The sequence below is a fragment of the Choloepus didactylus genome, chromosome 2, assembly GCF_015220235.1.
Source record: "Choloepus didactylus isolate mChoDid1 chromosome 2, mChoDid1.pri, whole genome shotgun sequence".
Classification (NCBI taxonomy): domain Eukaryota; kingdom Metazoa; phylum Chordata; class Mammalia; order Pilosa; family Megalonychidae; genus Choloepus; species Choloepus didactylus.
In genome coordinates, this window is record NC_051308.1 from 150255032 (window position 1) to 150281351 (window position 26320).

Here is a 26320-nt window from a genome sequence, read left to right on the forward strand (position 1 = left end):
AGTTTTCTCTTCATTCTGCTGATAGAGATATGCAAACAGAAATGTACATTCCAACTAGAGCAGGTTTATGAGATCTTAATTTGATGCTTAGGTCTCATAACAGCTTTCCTATTCTGCTCTACTTGTATCCCTACAAAAAAATCCCCTTTCTTTCTTAAGCTAGTCATATTGGGTTATCCAGCTCTAGTCTACTTTCACAGGGAGTAATTTGGGGAGTTCTGAAGCTATTATACCAATGCCCATTTTTGCCATGTTAAATTATTGCAACTATATGCATAAAAAGATTCAAATTTGGTTTAATAGAAATTTGTTGTTGGAAAATCCAGTCAGAAATAGAATTTAATAGTGATAGCAATAACTATAATAGATGAGTTTGTAATTGGTATCATCTTGCCAGTTGTCTTCACTCTGGATTTTGTATTCCTAGTAATAAAACATAGCCCATTTGAATTTGTAAAATTTTCAGCATCATTTCATTGTAATGCAGTCCAGGATAACTTCAAATGTATTGTAACTTTGTTTTCAAGGTGCTTATTGAATACAAGTAATCATTCAGGTGTGGAAGCTTTTATTATTCAAAATATCAAAAATCAAATTGATGTATCATTGAAGGTAAGAGGTCAAGATATCACTTATACATTTAAGGGAATGTAAGTAGGGAATACTTATTCTTTGTGGAATATATTAGTGTGAATTTTTGCCCTACAAACTTTTCTGTTGCTAGTATTGGGGTTAATTATATTAATTTCTGTTTTCAATTCTTATTTAAATAAAAATCTTAGTTAAAAAATACCTGAAATTTGAACTATTCCTATTAATTTTTCTATTTCTATTAATTTTTCTATTTTTATTCTTAAAAAACCTTGAAACTTGAAATATTAATAACTCTACAATTGTATTCTTTGAACTGATAATATGACTTTTTGTTTTGCAAATACTTCTAAAAAATTAATGGAATCTTTAATGTATTTGTGAATGCTCAGTAATTCCTTGTAGAAAACAGAGCACACTAGTGTTCTCAAAATGGCAAGGTTTTTCCTTGTGTCTGCAAACAGTGAAGGAAAGAATGGAAATAAAAGTTAAAAATAAATTTGTAAATGTGCAATAGTTTATTTTTGTAGTATGAAGGTATTAGAAAAACATAAATTTACTAAATTTTTATTTAAAGCCTTTCCCAATTTTTCTTTTGCTTTTCAGAGAACACCTAACAACAAATGGTTTACAGGACCACAGCTGATTTCCCTTCTAGATTTGGTACTCTTTCTCCCAGAGGGTGCTGAAACAGATTTACTGCAAAACTCAGATAGGTGAGATGACCATTAGTAAGATTCAAATAGTAAATTCAGAATAAAATGTAATATCCTTATTTCAAGAACCTAAATTGTATTTATATAAACACATTATAATATATGTGTTTGCCTGTGACTTTATGATCTCTGGGTAATTCATAAAACTATAAAAAGATTTTCTTATTTAAGTGATTAGATAATGTATAGAAACAAACTCAAAAATACTATTCTCTCCAGGAGAATGACCAACAGTATGATTCTGTACCTTTGGCATACCCAGCATTCCAGTACAGCTCATAGAGATTTGCTATAAGTCACATAAGAATATATGACTAAAAACTTAAGACTCTCATGTATAGCTTTAAAAAGGCTTATGTGTTTGGATTTTGTTTTATTTTGTTTTCCAGGGCATCACATTTTTTTTTCGTGCATAGAACATATATATACTAGAATGAATGTTGAGGAAATGCTTATAAGCATTTATAAAAGGAATTTTTTAATGCTAAAAGCAAGAGATTGTATCTTCATGTATTAAAGATAAAAAGTCTTCCTTCAGAAAAAAAAAAAAAAGGATGATAATTTTTGTAATTGTATTTTGTGAACTTAAATGGAGAGCAAGTGTAATAAGTTATTACTCCAAAAGATCTACTGAGGGGAATAGTTTCTAATAGCAAACTTAATTATAAATATACCTGAGGTTTTATTCATTGAAATTGCTGTTGATTGTGTAAAATCCTACTGTATGTAACAAATTACATATTTTTAATTAACAGGATCATGGCATCATTAAATTTATTGAGGTATTTGGTTATCAAAGATAATGAAAATGACTGTCATGTAAGTGAATTTATTTGAAAAACAAACTGTGAGTATATTCAAAATGCTTAAGGAATGATACAGCCTTTTTTGATCAGTAATTAGGTGAATATCTCATAGCTTACACCCAGCTACAAAGGCTGAGAGAAGTCCCACGGATTGTTCTGAAACCTGAAGTGAATTCCCCAGAGGTCTTACCACCCCTCCATCTTTCCTTTCCCTTTCCTTCCCTATTGTAGCTCTGCTCTTTTGCTGTGAGCATTACTTAGCCATATGAGGGCAAATAAGTTGCAAACCCCAAGTTAACTCTTTTGAGCTGAATATATATTTGGCTGTTTTGTTCAGTTGCCTGCATCTTTACCTCATAATTTTAAGTCTGAGACCTCCATATAAAATAAAATCAGATATTTTTGTATTTTTTTTATCATACATGACAAATTAAAACATTTTCAGCACTAAAACTGAATTTTTTAACAGCACATCTTGGATAATGTGTAGGAAGTTGAAATTTTTTAATAGCACATCATTAAAAGTCTCAATAAACATAAAACTATTTGAGGGAGTTTAATCATACAGTAAAATTATATTTGCTTTTTATCTTTTCTCTTTCTACCTTATTCTAATGGTTGCTTTCCCTATATGTGTCGTCTCCATCAACTATAACTATCTGAATCACAACGTAAATCTGGATTTTTTAGAAAGTAGTAGAAGGAATGAAAGTAACTGATTTTTTTTTTTTCTTTTTTTTTTCCTTCCTCTTCAATTTAAGTAAATCGTGATTTGGGATTGAAATATTTTTTGGGAAAAGTAGCAGTTTCCTTCCTGTAGTAAATTCACTGATTTGACCTGTATTCTTCCTCTCAAGCCAGTAACAATATTTGTTAGCATTTCCCAGTGCTTCCTCTGTGCCAGTTACTATTTTTTCCAATATTTTTATTGTGAAAATTTTCAAACATACAACAAAGTTGAGTGAATTTTACAGTGATGATGATTACCCATTTACCCACCACCTAGATCCTACCATTAACATTTTCCTCGACTTGCTTTATCGTGTATCCATCTGTCTATCCATCTGTCAATCTATCTTATTTTTTTGATGTATTTCACAGTAAACTGCAGACACCAGCATACTTTCCCCTAAATATTTTAGCATGTATTTGATTAAGTAGAGTTTTTAGTTACCATTTTTCATTTAGATAAAATTTACAAACAGTGAAATGCAAAAATTTTCTGTTTTAACAAATGTGGTCTTTAGTATCCATACCTTTAAATATAGAACATTGTTACCCTGAGAAGTTCCCTCATGCCCCTTCCAAGTTAATTCCCACTTCGTTGTTGTCCCCTTCTCTACTTCTTTCCTGCCAGAGGCAACCATTATTCTGGTCAGGTCCTGTTTTAAGTGTTTTGTAGATACCCTATCGTTTATTCTTCACAATGCTATGCAATATGTACCCTTTATTTTTCCCTTTGCATAGAAGATAAAATCAAGGCACAGGAAGGGTCATTAACTTGTACAGGGGCACACAGCTAGTAAGTGGTAGAGACATATGTGACCCCTGGCAGAGGCCAGAACCTTGAAAATCACAAACTGAATTGACTACCAAAGGAGTTTGTGATAACAGCAGAAAAAATTCAGTAGCAGGCAAGGCTCTAAGGCTTCAGGAAGATGTCCTTGGGGTGAGATAGGAGATTGTACTTTTTTAGTAATAAGGAAAGGCCTAAGAAATTATCTGATTTATCTGACAGGAAGAAAAGGAATCTTGTTAAGATTAATAGATTCATCTAGGTATGGAGCACAGAATTAATACAGAGGCAGCAAGTGGGCCTCTGCCTAGAAAGGGAAGATAAGAGAGAAGTTTAGCTTTGTGTAATCTCTGCTATAATATCCCCAGAAAATGCCGGTTTTATTTGACTTGAACATTCTATAGAAGAGAAAAGGATATAACCAACTGCTAGGACTGCTTTCTTGTTCAGTGGTTTTCGTTAAAAGTTTTTTTAGGGGTCAAATATTACAAATTATTGCCATGCAAGTTAACCATAAAACCTACCATACTAGGAAAATTAGCAAAAACAAACAAACAAAAAAACAGTCTAAGCTGGCAACTTGATGTCTTTGAGGCAGCCAATATCCTATCCATCATGGAAGCATTATGCTCAAGTATAATTATAATAGGTCATGTGTAAAAGTGAGAGGCAAATATGTCCACTATAGTTAAACAAAAAATGACAGGCCCTGAGTTTTTAGAGATTTTGGCTAAAGAAGAAACTGAGACTGTGGTGATGCTGAATTGTGGGGAGTTTTATACAAAAGGACTCCTATGAGGACCTATTTCTGACTAGTTAAGTTTGCTGAGAGGTTAACTTACTAGATGAAAAGCTGAAAAGCAGTCAGAAAGATGTTAGGAAAATTAAATAAGAACAGAGTCACTCAACTACAGAGACAACAAACTGATTCATAATTTAATTATAATCCATTTTTATCCTGCTATTTTGGGTTATTGTCACCTGACTTTTCTTTTCATAAGCTGTTTCTCACCCTATTGTTTCATGCCTCTTTATTTCCCTGCCTAAACAAACTACCTTCTCTCACACTTCAGTTTCACATAATTGTTCTTCAATCTTGTTGTATTAACTGTGTCCATCTCTACTGGTAAAACCAACTTAGTTTTTTACTTTATTTTCTGTATTATTTGGTGGGTATCTTTAAATAATTATTCATTGTTTTTAATTTCAGTAATTTATTTTTATATGCAGCTCATTATTATTTCATCCCTTACCTTCTATCCTATTTACTTAATACTCTTTCCCATCCACCTGCCTACCCACTCTTTTTTCTAATTTGTGATTGAACTATGTATACTAAAAGAATGGTCAAGGGAAACAATGTGAGATCGCAAAGGCCAAAGATAAATATCAGGAATTTTTAAAAAGGAATTGTATGAATGTGTGCATATATGCTTTTTCAATTAGGAAAAAAATTATAACTATATTGCATATATACACCTACATATAATTCTATGTAAGCCTTTTCGGGGGTTCTAATTTAAATTGTTTCATTCTCCAAGATTAAAACATATCCCTTGTGTGGTATTTGCAGAGCCAAATGACTTCAGGTAATAGAAGTTCTGCAATATTAAATCACAAATTAGGAGAAAAGGGAAAACTGGTTCTTGTTTGCTTCTTTTTATTTCTTCATTATCATGATTGACTATATCTTTTGCACCGTCCCTGTCTGTCCTGGCAGTGAATTTCATTGTGGGGTAGAACTGCCTGTCATCCTTTTCTGAGATAGGCTGCAGTAAATTTTGAAAGATAAGGTTAAACCTTAGAACTGAAAAGATTTTGGAACTACTACATCAGTGACTCTACTTGGGCATAAACTTAAAAGCAAAGATTGTGAACTTCTCCAATTTTTAATCCTAAATTACTTAAGATTAAGAGACCCTAAAAGGATTTTCTTTGTAGTTTTTTATTTTTTTATTTTTTAGGTGTTGTAACTTTAAGAGAGAGATAAAATATTCTTACTTCCATCACTTTTTCACTCCTACATGCTTCTAAAAATATTATCGTTCATCATGTGAAAGATTTGTGGAATTATGCTGAACAGAATGTGTAACAAATATTCTTTAGCCTAATTTTGGTATGTGGTTTTTTCTGACATTTTATGATTATGTTAGAATAAATTATTGCAATTAAAACCAATCACGATTTCATATTTATATGTAGCCATTATTCATGTGACTATTTAATTTTAAATTAATTAAAATTAAAAAATTTTAGAAGTTCAGTTCCTTACTTACACTACCCTATTTCAGAAGCTCATAGCTTCATCTGGCTAATGATTATTGTATTAGACAGGGCAGAAAGAACATTTCCATCATGGCAGAAAGTTCTGTTCTAGATCAGTGTTTCTCAATGTATGATCCTAATCAAAATCATCTGGGTATTTTTTTTTAATGCAAATTCATGAGGTCAGCCCCAAAACTTCTAAGTAAGACCCAGAAATCTGCCTTTTTAACTAGTGCAGTGAAGTATAGAATCTCTATTATATATTATGAATAAAATATATTTTGTCAGATATCATTGATATATGATAAAGTATACTATTGTCTAATTCTTTAGAAGTGAATGATATTGAAATGGTAAATATCAAAACTTGTGGAATGCAGCTAAAGTGGTGCTTAAGGGAAAATTTTCCAGTCTTAAATGCTTATATTAGAAAGATGACTGAAATTAATGAACCAATCTCAGGCAAGACTGATTTTAAAAATGCAAAGCACAATCTATTAAGATTTAAAAGAGAGTATAAGTAGAAAAAGAGCACAGATCAAAAAATAAGAAAATTATATTAACATCATACCAGTAAATTTGAGAATTTCAGTGAAATGTAATTTCTTAGAAAATATAACTTAATAAACTGCCACACACAGTCTACCAAAAGAAAACCCAAGCTCCGATGATGTCCTCATACTTTCAAGAAACAACTCAGATCTTATACAAAATGTTCCACAGACTAGAAGAGGAGAGAATTACGCTTCAAGTAGTCCATTTCATTGTCCCAGTTAAAGAAATTGGGTTCCTAAGTTTCTTTTTTTACCTATTTTCCTTTTTAAGAAGTACCTGGAAACTTAATAGTACCAGTGGATTTTATGCCCCCCCTTTCCTAAAATTAAGATTTTACATTTCCATATACAGTGTTCAACAAGAAAGTTCAAATCAGCTTTGTGTTAGAAAAGCTTTCATCAGTAGGTAATGAAAAGAATCCTCTAGTACTAGATCTGTGGCAAGGATATCAGTTGAAAGGTCAGTAGTTGAAGGAATGCATCAGATAGAGTCATTGAGGAGATGGTTCATAGGGGAAATGTCTCAGACTGTGGATTATCCTCAAAAAATAATTTTCTCATGGATAAAACTTTTAGGTTATAGTTCTCATAACTATGAGCTGTCCAAATGACCTTCGGAACATTTTTATTTGATTGGTATGCACGTAAAATAACTAGATGTAATAATAAATGTAAGCATTATATTCTACTCAGAGAGAGGGGTCCTTGAAAGGCAAGAACAACGTTTTACTCATTTTTGTTTCCCCAGCTATCAACACGTTTAGTAATGGTAGGCAATCAACAAATATTGAACCAAATAACTTAATTCCTTCTTTAATTTTTCTGAACAGACTGGATTATGGACAGAACTTGGAAAGATTGAGAATAATTTTTTAAAGCCACTCCATACAGGACTTAATATGTCAAAAGCACACTATGAAGCAGAAATTAAAAATAGCCAAGAAAATAGCCAAGGTTGGTAATGTTGAATTTTATTTTCAATTACATCTAAAAATCAGCCAAATTTTAGATGTCATATTTATATTAAAAAAACTTTTTTACCATGTACTTGTTTAATTCTGTAAATACCAAATGAGAGGAACATGACAGGCAAGTCACATTTTTTATAATTAAAATGAGTTTTAACAGCTGTATAAACCACTTTAATGCTGAAAATGCAAATCTCTGGGTTATCAAAAACTAAACCAAATTGAAGCATGTTCTTGTTTAAGGCATTAATTTGGTTAATGATCTGATTGTATTATAAATATTTCTCTTGGGGTACCATTGTATTTCCTTTGGTATTGCTGGGTCACCCTCCTTCCCCCCACGTAAATTTGTACACATGATGAAAACAAAACCTTAGAATAAGAATTACCTTTTTAAGTCAACAATTAAACTATAATATGCTATCTTATGATGTCTTCCATATTGCTATGATGGTATCTCCACAGGCATTACTAGAATGTTTGTCTTTTTTTTCCTCCTTGCAGTTTTATTGAGATATAAGACCATACAGTCATCAAAAGTGTACAATCAGTTGTTCACAGTATCAACATATAGTTGTGTATTCATCACAATTTTTGAACATTTTCAGTACTCTAAAAAAATAAATGAATGAAAGTAAAAAAGAACACCCAAAACAACCCATCCCTCCCACGTACCCCCCCTTTACGTTCTTGTCCCCATTTTTGTACTCATCTGTCCATAACACTGGATAAAGGGAATGTGAGCCACAAGGTTTTCACAGTCACATTGGTCACACTGTGTAAGCTATATAGTTAGACACTTGTCTTCAAGAATCAAGGCTACTGGGCTGCAGTTCAACAGTTTCAGGTATTTCCTTCTAGCTATACTAGTACATTAAAAACTAAAAAGAATAATCTCCAGAATGACCTCTCAACTCCACCTGAAATCTCTCAGCCAGTGAAACCTTTTGGTCAAGGAGGCTTTCTCAATCCTACAATACCGGGTCCAGATTCATCCCTGGGAGTCATGTCCCACACTGCCAGGAAGTTGACTCCCTGCGAGTGATGTTGTCTTTTTTAGTGTAATGGGTATAATTCTGATTATATACTGATGGAAAAAATTATAAACTTTCATTTTCATGTACATGCCAAAATAATGCCACTTATCTAAAGAAGCATTAATGTTGCAGAATGTAATTTTTTTTATTAGAAGTTGTAGGTTTACAGAAAAATATGCAACACCACGAATTTGTGTGTCATTCTTGCACAGGGGCCATGCTAATCTTCTCTTTAGGGTTCCAATTTTAGTATATGTGCTGCCAAAGCAAGCATAATACAGAATACAATATTTTTAAGTTAGTGAATGATCAAAACAGTATATTAATTATTAAATCTGAGTTGTTTTAATGTAATGGTTAAGTGTAGCATGTGATTTTTCTCCTTTTCTTACAGAAGTCCAGAAGTGTAAAGATCTTTGCTCTGTAACAGTAGGTGGAGAGGAGATCCCTAACATGCCTCCTGAAATGCAGCTTAAGGTGGACTGAAATTTTCCTAAGCTTTTCAAGTTATACCCAGCTGAAGTCTCTTCTTTATTTTGCTTTGTTTTGTTTTAAAGGCAGCATTAATAACATAAATTTTTCTTGGTTTGCAGGTACTACATTCAGCTCTTTTTACATTTGATTTGATTGAAAGTGTGCTGGCTCGAGTAGAAGAACTCATTGAGATAAAAACAAAGTCTACCTGTGAAGAAAATATTGGGATAAAGTGAAGGTTCTACCTTCTAAATAAAAACTAGTAAAATATTTTCCATTATGACTTACTTAATACCTTTATAAAACATTGTCTATAAAACATTCCTGCTAGAAAAATAAATACAGCTTTTCTCATTTATCAGTTTCCTTAGTGACATATTAGGATCATTAGTATTCTTTGGTTCTACAAAGTTATCTTTTCTACATGGTAAATAATTCCCATATATGTATCTATAACTACTACTTTTAATGATCCACTACAAACTAATTTTGTATTATAAATTTCATGAAATATAGTTGAATTCTCTTTATTCATTCATGTAGATGTGGTGAATTTGTAAAAATATTGATACAGTTTCTGCTCCAGTTAAATGCTGTTTTAGTTTCCTTGGCTGCTCAAGGAAATGCCATGCAGTTGGTCAGCTTAAACAGTGAAAGAGTTTATTAACTCACGGTTTTGAGGCTAAAAAAAGTCAAAAGGCATCATCAAGGTAATGCATTCTTCCTGCAGATTGGTGTTCTGGGACTGGCTACTGGCAATCCTTGGTCCTTCGCTCCTCTGTCACATGGCAATGCACATGGCGGCCTCTCTGCTCTCTTCTGGCTTCCACTGAATTTCAGCTTCTGGCAGCTCCCTGTGGCTTTATTTTTTTCTCTGACTTAACTTTATTCTGCTTATAAAGGACTCCAGTAGTAGGATTAAGACTTGTCCTGATTGAAGTAAGTAGGCCATACCTTAACTGAAGTAACCTCATCAAAAGGTCCTACTTACAATGGTTCACACCCATAGGAATGGAGTAAGTTTAAGAGCAAGTTTTTCTGGGGAACATACAGCTTCAAACCATCACAGATGCTGTTTTAGTTTCCTGGCTTCTAAAGCAAATACCATGCAATGAGGTTGAATTAAACATTGGGAATTTATTGGCTCACAGTTAGGAAAAGTCCACAATCAAGGTGTTTTCAGGGTGATGCTTTCTCCCGGAAGACCATGGCATTCTGGAGCTGGCTGCCGATGATCCTTGGTCCTTGGCTTTTCTGTCACATGGCAGTGCACATGGCAGCCTCTCCTAGCTTCTTTCTCTTCTGGGTTCCACTGACTCCCAGCTTCTGGCTGCTCCCCTGTGTCTTCCTCTCTGGCCTTCCTTAAAAGGCCTTCAGTAATAGGACTAAGCCCCACTCACACTTTAACTGAAGTAACATCATCAAAAGGTCCTCCTTATAATGGTTTACACCCACAGGAATGGATTAAGTTTAAGAACATGTTTTTCTGGGATACATAGCTCCAAACCACCACAAAACTGCCATGTTTCATTTTAGAATTCCCAATGTCAAATTGGGTATCTCATTATCAGAGCATAAAGAGAATGTTTTGAGTTCAGACCTGTTGACTGCTGCTCTTAGCTTTCCTCTCCTTCCCTGCCTTAGGAGGAGTCTTAGGGGACAGAAACCCATCACCACCTCTCCAAGAGAATGGTGTAGAAGCATCTACAAAGATAAACTTTAGAAATACTGGCTGCCCTAGTGGAAAACCTTTTTAAAATGTGACTTCTCCTTTAGTCTAAATAGTTAGAAAATTCTGTATTTTTATTTCCTAGTAAATATTTGTCCAGCTTAATTTGTATCATTAAGAAACTACATGTGAGTTTTATAATATATGTACCACTCTTTTCCAATCAAATTAGTGACTCAACTCCTTAAAATAAAATCCCTTTTATATATTTTAATTCAAATAAATAAAAGAATGCTTAAAGTAAACATATTTGAACATTTAACAGGTTGGTTTATTTTAATATTCTTCCAAAAGAACATTTATAATTGACACTCTAATTTGAGGTAAATGAATCACTACCAAGTTTTAATTTCTGAAGTGTTTTCCAAACAGTACTTTGCTCAGTGATGTAAGCTTTAGTTGTCATCATTCTGTAGCAGATGCTATCTATGTATGGTTTGGAGGTCGTCTGGAAAAAGATATAAACACAACACTATTTTCAGAAATAAGGTATTTTTACAGGGTCACGTAAAAAAAAATAACTTTCACTCATTCAACAAATATCTCTTGATCACCTATGTGCAAGGTATTAAAGTTACAAAAAAGAAAATTCCTATCCTCAAGGAACTGCAAAGATGCAAACCAAAAATTAGAATACTATAAGAATTGACTTAATGGGGATGTGTTCCAAGTGTAAAGATAAGGAACTAACTGCCTGGAGGAGTTGGGATTGTCTGGGCTCACTTTACAGAAAAAGACAAGCATGAAAAGAAAGTGTATAATTGGTGGAGAGCATTTCATAAATGAAATGTTTGCATTCTGGTATTTCATGACTGAGATCTGACCAATATAATTCTAATTTAGAATCTGAAGGAAGATTTAAGTAACCAATAGGGTCTATACAAATGTATACGTGGTCAAATACTCTGTTGTCCTAACATAAGTTATAAATTGGTAGTGGCTATCTGAAGGAAGTTGAGAAAGCTCGAGTGGCTGAGTCCAGACTTGGGAAAGAATCTCATGGTGAAATAGCAGCTTCTCCAGGGGAAACAGAAGTAGGGGTATTTCTCAACCTAGTCATGGGGGTATGCAATTTGAAGTCAACTGTAGGGTGTGTATGTCATGTTCCCCAGGTGACTCACCTTAGCTATAGTGCACATCAGATTAATAGCATTTACTGTATTGTGTACTGGAAGTATCCGTAAATTACTACCCAGGAATCTGCAAAACAATTCATAAGTGTTATACAGATCTGTGCTGGTTTGAATCTATTATGTACCCCCAGAAAAGCTGTGTTATTTTAATTCAATCTTGTGGGTGCAGACCTATTGTGGGTGGGATCTTTTGATTAGGTTGTTTCCATGGAGATGTGACCTACCCAATTGCAGGTGGGACCTTTTGATTCAAATACTCCCATGGAGATGTGACCCCACCCATTATTGTAGGTCTTGATTAGCTTACTGGAGTCCTTTAGAGAGCTAAGAGCTGACACTGACAGATCCAGATGCTTGGAGATGCAGACAGAAAGATGTTTAGAGATGCTGAGCTAAGAGATGAAGCCCAGAGTTTGTCCTGAAGAAACTAAATGAGAACCCACAGATGCTTAAACAGAAAGCCACTGGAATCAGAAGCAGAAAGCAGTGCACCCGGTAGCAAAGGACCAGCAGACGCCAGCCACTTGCCTTCCCAGCTGACAGGTGTTCCGTACACCATCGGCCTTTTCCTCAGAGAAGGTTATCTACTTCTTGTTGCCTTTATTTGGACATTTTCAAGGGCTTAGAACTATGAATTTCTGAACTAATAAACCCCACTGTAAAAGCCAATCTATTTCTGGTATATTGCATTTTCGGAAGTTTTAGCAAACTGGAACAAGATCATATAACTTACTGATAGGTTATCTTTAGTAGGTGGAAAGAAAAGACAATCCTCTCTTATTTATTAATTACTGCCCTGCCTTATTCCAGAGGATTTGAGTTGGCTTTGTAACCAGTATTTAATTGGCTAAAAAGTGTTCATTTTTGGTTGGTGTTTCAGAAGAAGCCCATAAAGTGGAATAAACTGAAATCTGCAACACTGATTCACAGAATAGCTATCTGGCCTGTGTTTCATTAAATGACAGGTTAACGTTATTAAGTTCATCTTCCAGCAAAACAAAACTCCTCTGCCCAAAAGAATTAAAAACAAAAGTAAACACAAAATAATTTAAGGAAAGTAAGTATGTGGTGCTATTGCGTACCTTTGCTGAATCCTGAACATCAACTTCCATTCCTCTGGCCCATGGAGGGCAGCAGATAGAACCAAAAAACTATTTTGGTGAATGTTTATAAACTTCTCAATTTTAGCTAGAAATATTTCTTCAGCTGACATAAGGCATTCTTTAGCATCCATCAATAAAAAGGCAACACCTAGAGAAAGTGAATGTTATATAAAATATCTTTGTCATATAGATCAAATTTTGTTGTAAACTCAGCAAAATCAACAAAAATGGCTACAAGTTTAACATAAAAGGTGTGCAGGCCCTAAACAACTACCAATAAAGAGTGGTAAATAAATTCTTACACAACAAAATAATTTGTGGTTCTCTAAAGTGCTCTATATAGAAGAATGACTTATTCTCAATATTTAAGGGTAAAAAAACTTTTTGTTCAGTAACTTTTTTTTGCAGATTAGGGCACTTTACATAAAGGTAATGCTTAATTCTAGTTAGAAGATTAATGTATTTAAAAAGTTAATTTTCTATGTCACAGTGATTTTAAAAAGCTGGAAATCAACAAAAGAATAAAGGCAGTGTTAAGCCTTTGATTATTTCTTATTGGAAAAACCTTTCTATAAGACCAAACTGTTATATAAATTAATACACTCAGTGAGCAGATTTTTGGATTCCATGAAACTGTATCAGGCCTATAAAGAATGGTCCTAAGGGGAAACCATATCTAAAAACTATAGCTCTTTAAAAGAAGTGTGGAAGACATACTCTGAGGAAAGTGAGTATGTGACTATATACTAATTAAATGATCTTGGACAATTTACGTAACCTCTCTGAGCCTAAGTTTCCTCATTTATCAGACAGGAATCATATTTGACAGGTTTGTTGGAAAGATTAGATAAAATAATGCATATAAAGTAGCCAAGGCACATAGTAGGTATTCACCACAAATATTTTACTTCTCCAAAGAAGGCTCTCTATTCTACCAGGAAAGGTAAGTTTCAACTTGGAGGTCTATTCCTAGGAGCTTGTGAAAAACCCTCTTCCAAACCCTCTACTAGAGTAGACATCTATTTGCAATCCTCCTGATAAATCCTTTACCCACTTCCCAAGCATAAGTGGATCTGTCACCTTCCTATCTCCCCAGCCTTCTCTTATCCTAATCTAATTCCTTCCCATCCTTAGTATTTGTTTATATTTTCTGCAAACTCACTTGAACAAAACCAAGAAAAACATTCTGCTATGTACAGTTTTCATAACAAATTTTAGCCATTGTTGTGATGTTGGCCTTTTTGTTACTACTTCAATATAAGTATTGATTGATTGGAAAGTGGCTTTGTTCTATTTTTATCTTAGTTTCAAAGCAAGTAGTTTTTTTCCATCCTCTACAAGGGTTGCTAGTTCTGCTTTATTTTGTCTGCCAAAATAAAGCTTATTACTTGGTTAATGAACTAGAAAATTGTTAGAATTTATACCCACATATTTTATAAGAAAGCTAAGTCAATGCAATTAGCAAATATACTGTACCAGAAAGAGAAAATATAATTGATCCATTTTCCACAGAATCTGAATATCGAACCTTGTGGCTGCGATTTTCAAAAGCAGTTGCAATTTCATAACTCTTTAAAAAAATTTCAGAAATAGAAATTTAGGACATGCTTATGATAATTTCTTATCGAAGCTTATGGAAAAAATTAAAAGTTTAAAGCTTCTCTTAAAATTATTCCGCTTTACAGATGTGCTCATCAAAGGAGAAACTACATCTCTTCTCAACGGAGGAAAGAAAAACCTTACGAATTAAATAAAAGGAAGAGAAGAGCAAAAATACTTAGTTCTTCATTACTGTAAGTTTAGAAGTGAGTGGTGTGCTACAGTTGTTTGTGTTATTTTGGGACAGAAATTAAGGACAATATTAAAGAACTTAACTATAGGAACCAGAGCAAATGCAACTTCCTTTTTAAAAAACAATTAGATGGGCCTGCCCCAATCAAGATAGGAGAGTAAGAAGCTTTGAACAACCAGCAAGAACTGGCAGAATCAGCTTTCTCAAAGCTCCAAAACAACTGAAGGACTGCAGTACCAGGGCTAGTGCCAAATCAAGAAAAAGTGGTAGGATCTTGTGGCACCTTAGCTGGACCCACCCCATTCCCTCACCAGCTCAAAATAGAGCCAGCCCGTGCTCCCAGTGCAGGTCCCTGGTCCTGGTTCTGGAGGAAGCAGAGTAACGCTTGCGCACATACTGGGAGCATGGTCTAATCTGTCTGGTAGCAGCCTTGAGGGACTAAACTAGGACACACGCTACAAGCTTGCCATCCCAGAACTTGCCCTGCATGCAGAAGGCAGCTCACAGAACTCACCTACAGAATGCTGTGGGAGAGCAGTCAGTCGTGATTGCCTGCAGCAGGGGACTGCTGCTTGTAGGACACAGAGTGCAGAGCCTGGGACCACTAGGAAACTATTCCCTAAGGAAGAGGGGGCAGTCATCTGTGTAAACAGAGGAATATCCTAGGCTACACATGTATCTTCAACACAAGAGGCATGTGCAGAAAGGATCAGGGTAGTCCCTACACTTTGGTCTGCAATTATTCTCTAAAATCATTATATGGATAATCTCTGAAGGAGGGCACTTACATGGGCCAATCTGTAAAAACTGAGAAAGGTGTTTTCTTTCTTTTCTTTTCTTTTCTTTCTTTCTTTATTTCTCTCTCTTTCTTTTCTTTCTTTCCTTTCTCTCTCTCTCTCTTTCTTTCATTTATTTATTTATTTATTTATTTTTGTTAGCCCCTAGCATTCAAGGAAAGTTCTGTCATAATACTAGCTGAATACAAGCTTAAGAAACAGATGCCTCAAAGTCAAAATTCCAGTAACAATACATTAAAATGTAAGGTGTCCAGGAGTGCACAAAAGATTACAAAACACAAAGAAAAAGGCCCACACAAAGGACAAGATTAAAGCATTTGAAAACATCAATGAAGAGGAGCAGACCTGGGACATAAAAGACAAAGACTTTTAAAAAATGTTTCTAAATATGCTCAAAGAGCTAAAGGAAAACATGGACAAAGCACCAAAGAAAATCAGGAAAACGAGATGAACACAAAATGAATATATCAAAGACATGGAAATTATGAAGGGAACCAAAGAGAGCTGGAGACTGCAATAACAGAAGTTAAAAATTCTACAGACTGGAGCAGGCAGAAGAATCGGTGAACATGAAGAAAAGAAAATTGAAATCATCCAGTCAGAGGAGCAGAAAGAAGAAAGAATGGATAAAAGTAAACAAAGCCTGTGGGGACATTATCAAGCATATCAATATTTGCATTTTGGAAGTCCCAGAAGGAAAAGAAAGAGAGAAGGGGTAGACAGAATATTCAAAGAAATAATGACTGAAAACTTCCCAAATTTAACCCAAGACATGACTGTACACATTCAAGACATTCAATGAACTCCAAACAGGATAAACTCAAATAAACCCACATCCTTACATATAATCAAACTGCTGAATGCTAAAGATAAAGAGAGAATTCTGAAAGCCACAAGAGAGAAGCAAGTGTTATATACCAGGAAACTTCAATAAGATTAAGTGATGATTTCTCCTCAGAAACCATGAAGGCAAGAAGGCAGTGTGATGACATATTTAAAGCACTGAAAGCAAAACACTGCCAGACAAAAATTCTTTATCTGGCAAAACTGTCTTCCAAAACTGAGAGTGTGATATTAAAAGATATTACTTACAGAATGACATCATCAAAGTGGTGATGTAAACAGCTACTAAAAACCTCTCCAGAGAGTCAGTGAAAACAAGGACAATTCTGAATAGTTTGAAATAATGGAGGATATAGTCTGGAGAAGGACCCTGCAAATGCCAAATTGAGAAAAAGAAGAAATATCAGATTGGAATCTTCCGTCCTCTCCCCTCCCCCTCACTGGGTCTCAGTGTGGGAAAGGCATAGAAGCAGCAGACAGGACCCCTCCCACCACAGACAGACACTATAAAATTTCTCAGAGCAGTGAGACACCCCCCACCATTTGAAGACCCAGGGAAAAGGGGAGGACATTTCAAGACCCAGGTCATAAGGGACAAAGAGATTGAGAAAAAGTGGACAGAAACTATGTTTCTAGTCCTCCGTCTGAAAGCCCTTCCCCCACCCTTGAGGGAAGCAGCAGCCAAAAGCCATTTCCTTGGGAAGGGCTGGAGTACTGGGTCAGCTGAGGGAGTACTTTGCCACAGGTGGAGCCCCACATCAAGCCAGATATTGGCCACCAAAGTGAGGGCATAGGAATCCCGCAGTTTCAGCTCACCTGTGTAGACGTAGCCTGTGCTTGGAGGCAAAGCAGCTTCGGAGAAGGATTAAGTTGCTGAACAGCGCCACCTTATGTACAGTCTGGAAGGTGCAAGGGAATTGATACACTTTTAAAAAGGTGCTCCAGACCCTTTCTTAGGACCACAGGAGCCGGTCTACACACCACATAAGGAAACCTGGCCCTGTTTTGGCTGAGAAATAGCCAAATGACACAACTGTTAAAGCAGGGCTTTAAAACAAACCCAGGTCTTGCTGCCTGTTGGAAAACAGAGCACCACTGGAAGCCAGCAGATTTGTATTACCACACACAGTGAACTTCCTGGGGTGCCCAGTGGCACGCCACGGTGGGTGCCTGATTTGGGGGGGAGGAGTGGGGGACAGAGCCGATCTGACAACTGGCCAGCAAGATAAACAAAGAAAAGATAGAGATCAAAGACAACTAACAAGAAAACCCTAGGCAAAAGAGAGAAAACAACCTCCAGAATAAACTACTCAAGAAAATCAGATGCCTAGATAGTAAAAAAACATGAGCCACACCAGGAAACACAAAGATATGGCCCAGTCAAAGGAACAAACTAACATCTCAGTTGACACTCAGGAGTTGAAACAACTAATTAAAGATGTTCAAACATATCTTCTAAATCAAATAAATGAGTTGAAAGAAAATGTGACAAAAAGAGATGAAGGATATAAAGAACACACTGGGTGACCATAGGGAAGCATTCATAAGCTTGAAAAAACAAATGGCAGAACTTATGGGAATGAAAGGCACAACAGAAGAGATGAAAAACACAATGGAGACATACAACAGCAGACCTGGAGAGGGAGAATAAAGGAACAGTGAACGAGAAGACATACCTCCGAAATCCTACACAGAAAAGAACAGATAGGGAAAAGAATGGAAAAATATAAGCAGGATCTCAGGGAACTTGAATGACAACATGAAGCACATGAATGTAAGTGGTATAGGTGTCCCAGAAGAAGAGAAAGGAAAAGGGGCAGAAAGAATAATACAAGAAATAATCAATGAAAAATTTCCAACTCTTATGAAAGACACAAAATTACAGGTCCAAGAAATGCAACATATCCCAAACAGAACTGATCTAAACAGACCTACTCAAAGACACTTACTAATTAGATTTTCAGATGTCAAAGACAAAGAGAGAATTCTGAAAGCAACAAGAGAGAAGCAGTCCATCACAAGGGAAGCTCATTAAGACTAAGTGCAGATCTCTCAGCAGAAATCATGGAGGCTAGATCTCAGTGGTATGATATATTCAAGATACTGAAAGAGAAAACCTGCCAACCAAGAATCCTATGTCTGGCAAAACTGTCCTTCAAAAATGAAGAAGAGTTTTAAATATTTACAGATAAACAGACATTGACAGAGTTCGTGAAGGAGACCTCCTCTACATGAGATACTAAAGAGGGTGCTACAGACAGATAGGACAAGACAGGAGAGAGAGGTTTAGAGAAGTCTACAGAAATGAAGATATCAGGAGATAGAAAGAGGGTAGAGATCGGGCATTTGATGATGAAGGAGTACAGAATGTTCAACAGGACTGATTATACAGATCCAGAAATGGATAGCACAATAGTGTGTTATGATAGCACAATATTGTAAGCACACTGAACAAAGATGACTGTGAGTAAGGTTAGGGGTATGTATGACACCAGAAGGAAAGATAGAAGATGAAGATGGACTGTATAGAGGAGCGGGGCAAGAGAGCGGAGTGGTGAGGTGTAGGTTTTAGTTACTCCTCCAGGGCAGTAGGTAGAAAGCCAGGAACTGTGTAGACTGGACACCGGAGAGCAATATGACTTGGGGCATACCTCCCACAACACTCGCGAACATGCAGAACAGCAGAGATCAGCGAAATCTGTAAGTTCTCAAAGCCAGGGTACTCATGCCCCTCCCTGCCAGGCTCAGTCCCATGGGAGGAGGGGCCATCAGTGCTGGGAACGAGGAAGGAGAACTGCAGTTGTGGTTCTTATTGAAACCTAAGACAGCTGATACAAACTCCAAACATAGATAGACTGAGACTAGACACCAGAGAATCCAGGAGCAGTCAGCCTGGCGGAGAGGAGATAAGGCTAGCAAAAACAGCAAGGAAAACCCAAAAATAAAAGTGGAGACTTTTTGGAGTTCTGGTGTACACAGAATGCGGAAGGGCAGGGCTCAGGCAGAGTCAGGCTCGTATGCAAATCCAGAAGGCGAGTTTCCTTGTCTGAAGAGTCGGTTTCTCTGCTTTCTTAATTGTTCCCTAATGGCCCTAATCTCCTTGTCTCTTAGCATTTCAATAGCCCATTAGATATGCAAGGAGGACCCTTCTTTTTCTTATTATTTTTATTTATTTTTTTCTCTTTTTCTCTTTTTCTAAAACAATTACTCTAAGAAGCCCATTACAGAAAGCCTCAAAGACTTGCAATTTGGGCCCAGACAAGAGCAGAGCTAAGAGAGCTCTGAGACACAAGGCAGTAAGTCCAGTGGCTGAGAAAATTCGCTAAACACCACTACTTCCCAAGAAAACGGGGGCGTCCCCTTACAGCCATCTTCCCAGTGCAAATTATGACCACAATGAGATACCATCTCACACCAATTAGAATGGCTGCCACTGCCATTAAACAACAGGAAGCTACAAATGCTGGAGAGGATGTGGAGAAATTGGAACTCTTATTCATTGTTGGTGGGACTGTATAATGGTTCAGTCACTCTAGAAGTCAGTCTGGCAGTTCCTTAGAAAACTAGATATAGAGTTACCCTTCGATCCAGCAATTGCACTTCTCAGTATATACCCGGATGATTTGAAAGCAGTGACACAGATAGCTGCATGCCAATGTTCATAGCAGCATTATTCACAATTGTCAAGAGATGGAAACAACCCAAATGTCTTTCAACAGATGAGTGGATAAATAAAATGTGGTATATACACACGATGAAATACTATGCAGTTGTAAGAAGGAACAATGTCATGAAACATATGACAACATGGATGAATCTTGAAGACATAATTCTGAGTGAAATAAGCCAGGCGCAAAACGAGAAATATTATATGCTACCACTAATGTGAACATCGAAAAATGTAAAACAAATGGTTTATAATGTAGAATGTAGGGGAACTATGATAGAGAGCATTTAAGGAAGAAGGGATGATAACCCAATAAGAACAGATAAGCTATTGTGGGTAAATTTAACATTCTGGGAATGCCCAGGAATGACTATGGTCTGTTAATTTCTGATGGGCATGGTACGAACAAGTTCACAGAAATGTTACTATAGTAGGTTATTTTCTTGGGGTAGAGTAGGAACATGTTGGTAGTAAAGTAGTTATCTTAGGTTAGTTGTCGTTTTCTTACTCCCTTGTTATGGTTTGTTTGAAGTTTTTTTTTTATTGTATGTTTTTAAAAAATTTTTTTTGATATACTTGATTTAAAAAAAAAGTTAATCAAAAAAAAAAAAAAAAAAAACCAATGAAAAAAATATGCAGAGCCCCCTTGAGGAGCTGGTAGAGAATGCAGGGGTATTGGGCTTCCCCACCTCGATGGCTGCTGATGTGCTCACAGACACAGGGGACTGGTGGTTTGATGGGCTGAGCCCTCTATCACAGGACTTCCCCTTGGGAAGACTGTTGCTACAAAGGAGAGACTAAGCTTCGCTATAATTGTGCCTAAGAGCCTCCTCCTGAATGCCTCTTGGTTGCTCAGATGGGGTCCTCTCTCTCTAGCTAAGCCAACTTGGCAGGTGAAATCACTGCCCCGCCCCCCTACGTGGGATCAGACACCCAGGGGAGTGAATCTCCCTGGCAACATGGAATATGACTCCCGGGGAGGAATCTAGATCTGGCATCATGGGATGGAGAACATCTTCTTGACTAAAAGGAGGATGTGAAAGGAAAGGAAATAAGCTTCAGTGGCAGAGAGATTCCAAAGGAGCAGAGAGGTCACTCTGGTGGGCACTCTTACGCACAATATAGACAACCCTTTTTAGGTTCTAATGAATTGGAGTAGCTAGCAGAAAATACCTGAAACTATCAAACTACAACCCAGAACCCATGAATCTTGAAGACAATTGTATAAAAACGTAGCTTATGAGGGGTGACAATGCGATTGGGAAAGCCATATGGACCATATTCCCCTTTGTCTAGTTTACAGATGGATAAGTAGAAAAATGAAGGAAGGAAAAACAAAACAAAACAACACGAAAAAAAAGGCACCCAGTGTTCTTTACTTTAGTTGCTCTTTTTCACTTTAATTTTTATTCTTATTATTTTTGTGTGTGTGGTAATGAAAATGTCAATTTTGGTGATGAATGCACAACTATATAATGGTACTGTAAACAATTCAACGTACACTTTGTTTTGTATGACTGCATGGTATGTGAATATTATCTCAATAAAATGAATAAAAAAAGAAATATGGAGGCGGGGCAAGATGGCAGACTGGTGAGCTGTAGGTTTTAGTTACTCCTCCAGGAAAGTGGGTAAAAAGCCAGGAACTGCGTGGACTGGACACCACAGAGCAATCTGTCTTTGGGCATATTTCATACAACACTCATGAAAATGTCGAACTGCTGAGATCAGCGAAATCTGTAAGTTTTTGCGGCCAGGGGACCCGCGCCCCTCCCTGCCAGGCTCGGTCCCGTGGGAGGAGGGGCTGTCAGCTCCGGGAAGGAGAAGGGAGAACTGCAGTGGCTGCTCTTATCGGAAACTCATTCTACTGATCCAGACTCCAACCATAGATAGACTGAGACCAGACACCGGAGAATCTGAGCTGCCAGCCCAGCAGAGAGGAGACAGGCATAGAAAAAAAAAAATAAAAATAACACGAAAAACTCCAAAATAAAAGCAGAGGATTTTTGGAGTTCTGGTGAACACAGAAAGGGGAAGGGCGGAGCTCAGGCCTTGAGGCGCATATGCAAATCCCGAAGAAAAGCTGATCTCTCTGCCCTGTGGACCTTTCCTTAATGGCCCTGGTTGCTGTGTCTATTAGCATTTCAATAACCCATTAGATCTCTGAGGAGGGCCCTTTTTTTTTTTTTTTTTTTTTTTTTAATCCTTTTTACTTTTTCTAAAACAATTACTCTAAGAAGCCCAATACAGAAAGATTCAAAGAATTGCAATTTGGGCACGTCGTCAAGAGCAGAACTAAGAGAGCTCTGAGACAAAACGCAATAATCCAGTGGCTGGGAAAATTCACTAAACACCACAACTTCCCAAGAAAAGGGGGGTGTCCGCTCACAGCCACCATCCTGGTGGACTGGAAACACTCCTGCCCATCGCCAGCCCCATAGCCCAGAGCTGCCCCAGACAACCCAGTGTGACGGAAGTGCTTCAAATAATAGGCACACACCACAATACTGGGCGTGGACATTAGCCTTCCCTGCAACCTCAGCTGACTGTCCCAGAGCTGGGAAGGTGGAGCAGTGTGAATTAACAAAGCCCCATTCAGCCATCATTTGAGCAGACTGGGAGCCTCCCTATACAGCCCAGCAGCCCAGAACTGCCCTGGGGGGACGGCACTCACCTGTGACATAGCACAGTCATCCCTCAACAGAGGACCCGGGGTGCACGGCCTGGAAGAGGGGCCCACTTGCAAGTCTCAGGAGCCATACGCCAATACCAAAGACTTGTGGGTCAGTGGCAGAGACAAACTGTGGCAGGACTGAACTGAAGGATTAGACTATTGCAGCAGCTTTAAAACTCTAGGATCATCAGGGAGATTTCATTGTTAGGGCCACCGCCCCTCCCCGACTGCCCAGAAACACGCCCCACATACAGGGCAGGCAACACCAACTACACACGCAAGCTTGGTACACCAATTGGGCCCCACAAGACTCACTCCCCCACTCACCAAAAAGGCTAAGCAGGGGAGAACTGGCTTGTGGAGAACAGGTGGCTCGTGGACGCCACCTGCTGGTTAGTTAGAGAAAGTGTACTCCACGAAGCTGTAGATCTGATAAATTAGAGATAAGGACTTCAATAGAACCCTATCAAGTTCAGCAAATGCCACGAGGCCAAAAAGAACAGAAAATTATAAAGCATATGAAAAAACCAGACGATATGGATAACCCAAGCCCAAGCACCCAAATCAAAAGACCAGAAGAGACACAGCACATAGAGCAGCTACTCAAAGAACTAAAGATGAACAATGAGACCATAGTACGGGATATGAAGGAAATCAAGAAGACTCTAGAAGAGCATAAAGAAGACATTGCAAGACTAAATAAAAAAATGGATGATCTTATGGAAATTAAAGAAACTGTTGACCAAATTAAAAAGATTCTGGACACTCATAGTACAAGACTAGAGGAAGTTGAACAACGAATCAGTGACCTGGAAGATGACAGAATGGAAAATGAAAGCATAAAAGAAAGAATGGGGAAAAAAATTGAAAAAATCGAAATGGACCTCAGGGATATGATAGATACTATGAAACGTCCAAATATAAGACTCATTGGTGTCCCAGAAGGGGAAGAAAAGGGTAAAGGTCTAGGAAGAGTATTCAAAGAAATTGTTGGGGAAAACTTCCCAAATCTTCTAAACAACATAAATACACAAATCATAAATGCTCAGCGAACTCCAAATAGAATAAATCCAAATAAACCCACTCCGAGACATATACTGATCACACTGTCAAACACAGAAGAGAAGGAGCAAGTTCTGAAAGCAGCAAGAGAAAAGCAATTCACCACATACAAAGGAAACAGCATAAGACTAAGTAGTGACTACTCAGCAGCCACCATGGAGGCAAGAAGGCAGTGGCACGATATATTTAAAATTCTGAGTGAGAAAAATTTCCAGACAAGAATACTTTATCCAGCAAAGCTCTCCTTCAAATTTGAGGGAGAGCTTAAATTTTTCACAGACAAACAAATGCTGAGAGAATTTGCTAACAAGAGACCTGCCCTACTGGAGATACTAAAGGGAGCCCTACAGACAGAGAAACAAAGACAGGACAGAGAGACTTGGAGAAAGGTTCAGTACTAAAGAGATTCGGTATGGGTACAATAAAGGATATTAATACAGAGAGGGAAAAATATGGCAAACATAAACCAAAGGATAAGATGGCCGACTCAAGAAATGCCTTCACGGTTTTAACGTTGAATGTAAATGGATTAAACTCCCCAATTAAAAGATATAGATTCACAGAATGGATCAAAAAAAATGAACCATCAATATGTTCCATACAAGAGACTCATCTTAGACACAGGGACACAAAGAAACTGAAAGTGAAAGGATGGAAAAAAATATTTTATGCAAGCTACAGCCAAAAGAAAGCAGGTGTAGCAATATTAATCTCAGATAAAATAGACTTCAAATGCAGGGATGTTTTGAGAGACAAAGAAGGCCACTACATACTAATAAAAGGGGCAATTCAGCAAGAAGAAATAACAATCGTAAATGTCTATGCACCCAATCAAGGTGCCACAAAATACATGAGAGAAACACTGGCAAAACTAAAGGAAGCAATTGATGTTTCCACAATAATTGTGGGAGACTTCAACACATCACTCTCTCCTATAGATAGATCAACCAGACAGAAGACCAATAAGGAAATTGAAAACCTAAACAATCTGATAAATGAATTAGATTTAACAGACATATACAGGACATTACATCCCAAATCACCAGGATACACATACTTCTCTAGTGCTCATGGAACTTTCTCCAGAATAGATCATATGCTGGAACATAAAACAAGCCTCAATAAATTTAAAAAGATTGAAATTATTCAAAGCACATTCTCTGACCACAATGGAATACAATTAGAAGTCAATAACCATCAGAGACTTAGAAAATTCACAAATACCTGGAGGTTAAACAACACACTCCTAAACAATCAGTGGGTTAAAGAAGAAATAGCAAGAGAAATTGCTAAATATATAGAGACGAATGAAAATGAGAACACAACATACCAAAACCTATGGGATGCAGCAAAAGCAGTGCTAAGGGGGAAATTTATAGCACTAAACGCATATATTAAAAAGGAAGAAAGAGCCAAAATCAAAGAACTAATGGATCAACTGAAGAAGCTAGAAAATGAACAGCAAACCAATCCTAAACCAAGTAGAAGAAAAGAAATAACAAGGATTAAAGCAGAAATAAATGACATAGAGAACAAAAAAACAATAGAGAGGATAAATATCACCAAAAGTTGGTTCTTTGAGAAGATCAACAAGATTGACAAGCCCCTAGCTAGACTGAAAAAATCAAAAAGAGAGAAGACCCATATAAACAAAATAATGAATGAAAAGGTGACATAACTGCAGATCCTGAAGAAATTAAAAAAATTATAAGAGGATATTATGAACAACTGTATGGCAACAAACTGGATAATGTAGAGGAAATGGACAATTTCCTGGAAACATATGAACAACCTAGACTGACCAGAGAAGAAACAGAAGACCTCAACCAACCCATCACAAGCAAAGAGATCCAATCAGTCATCAAAAATCTTCCCACAAATAAATGCCCAGGGCCAGATGGCTTCACAGGGGAATTCTACCAAACTTTCCAGAAAGAACTGACACCAATCTTACTCAAACTCTTTCAAAACATTGAAAAAAATGGAACACTACCTAACTCATTTAATGAAGCTAACATCAATCTAATACCAAAACCAGGCAAAGATGCTACAAAAAAGGAAAACTACCGGCCAATCTCCCTAATGAATATAGATGCAAAAATCCTCAACAAAATACTTGCAAATCGAATCCAAAGACACATTAAAAAAATCATACACCATGACCAAGTGGGGTTCATTCCAGGCATGCAAGGATGGTTCAACATAAGAAAAACAATCAATGTATTACAACACATTAAAAACTCGAAAGGGAAAAATCAATTGATCATCTCAATAGATGCTGAAAAAGCATTTGACAAAATCCAACATCCCTTTTTGATAAAAACACTTCAAAAGGTAGGAATTGAAGGAAACTTCCTCAACATGATAAAGAGCATATATGAAAAACCCACAGCCAGCATAGTACTCAATGGTGAGAGACTGAAAGCCTTCCCTCTAAGATCAGGAACAACACAAGGATGCCCGCTGTCACCACTGTTATTCAACATTGTGCTGGAAGTGCTAGCCAGGGCAGTCCGGCAAGACAAAGAAATAAAAGGCATCCAAATTGGAAAAGAAGAAGTAAAACTGTCATTGTTTGCAGATGATATGATCT

At 36.9% G+C, this 26320-nt stretch overlaps 2 protein-coding genes and 1 pseudogene across 9 annotated transcripts in view; 1 reads left to right on the top strand and 2 right to left on the bottom strand.

Annotated features, from left to right (window-relative positions):
- The window catches only part of GLMN (glomulin, FKBP associated protein), a 29418-nt gene extending 20135 nt beyond the window's left edge, over nucleotides 1-9283 (top strand). For 3 of the 4 annotated variants that reach the window (XM_037826648.1, XM_037826650.1, XM_037826649.1), the window contains 6 exons: nucleotides 528-612; nucleotides 1198-1307; nucleotides 2063-2126; nucleotides 7279-7402; nucleotides 8848-8930; nucleotides 9047-9283. In XM_037826648.1, the coding sequence (XP_037682576.1) occupies nucleotides 528-612; nucleotides 1198-1307; nucleotides 2063-2126; nucleotides 7279-7402; nucleotides 8848-8930; nucleotides 9047-9163 (583 nt within the window). In that variant the 3' untranslated portion in view covers nucleotides 9164-9283. The remainder of the gene's footprint in view (nucleotides 1-527; nucleotides 613-1197; nucleotides 1308-2062; nucleotides 2127-7278; nucleotides 7403-8847; nucleotides 8931-9046) is intronic. The other variant, XM_037826651.1, reaches the window with a different exon arrangement.
- On the bottom strand, nucleotides 8623-8723 carry LOC119528275 (annotated as a pseudogene).
- A 1622-nt stretch (nucleotides 9284-10905) lies between the features above and the next one.
- C2H1orf146 (chromosome 2 C1orf146 homolog) overlaps nucleotides 10906-26320 on the bottom strand; it is a 60072-nt gene continuing 44657 nt past the window's right edge. For 4 of the 5 annotated variants that reach the window (XM_037815796.1, XM_037815801.1, XM_037815807.1 and 1 more), the window contains 4 exons: nucleotides 14369-14462; nucleotides 12872-13040; nucleotides 11778-11856; nucleotides 10906-11104 (listed from right to left, as the gene is read on the bottom strand). In XM_037815796.1, coding sequence (XP_037671724.1) covers nucleotides 10970-11104; nucleotides 11778-11856; nucleotides 12872-13040; nucleotides 14369-14462 — 477 coding nt within the window. In that variant the 3' untranslated portion in view covers nucleotides 10906-10969. The remainder of the gene's footprint in view (nucleotides 11105-11777; nucleotides 11857-12871; nucleotides 13041-14368; nucleotides 14463-26320) is intronic. The other variant, XM_037815817.1, reaches the window with a different exon arrangement.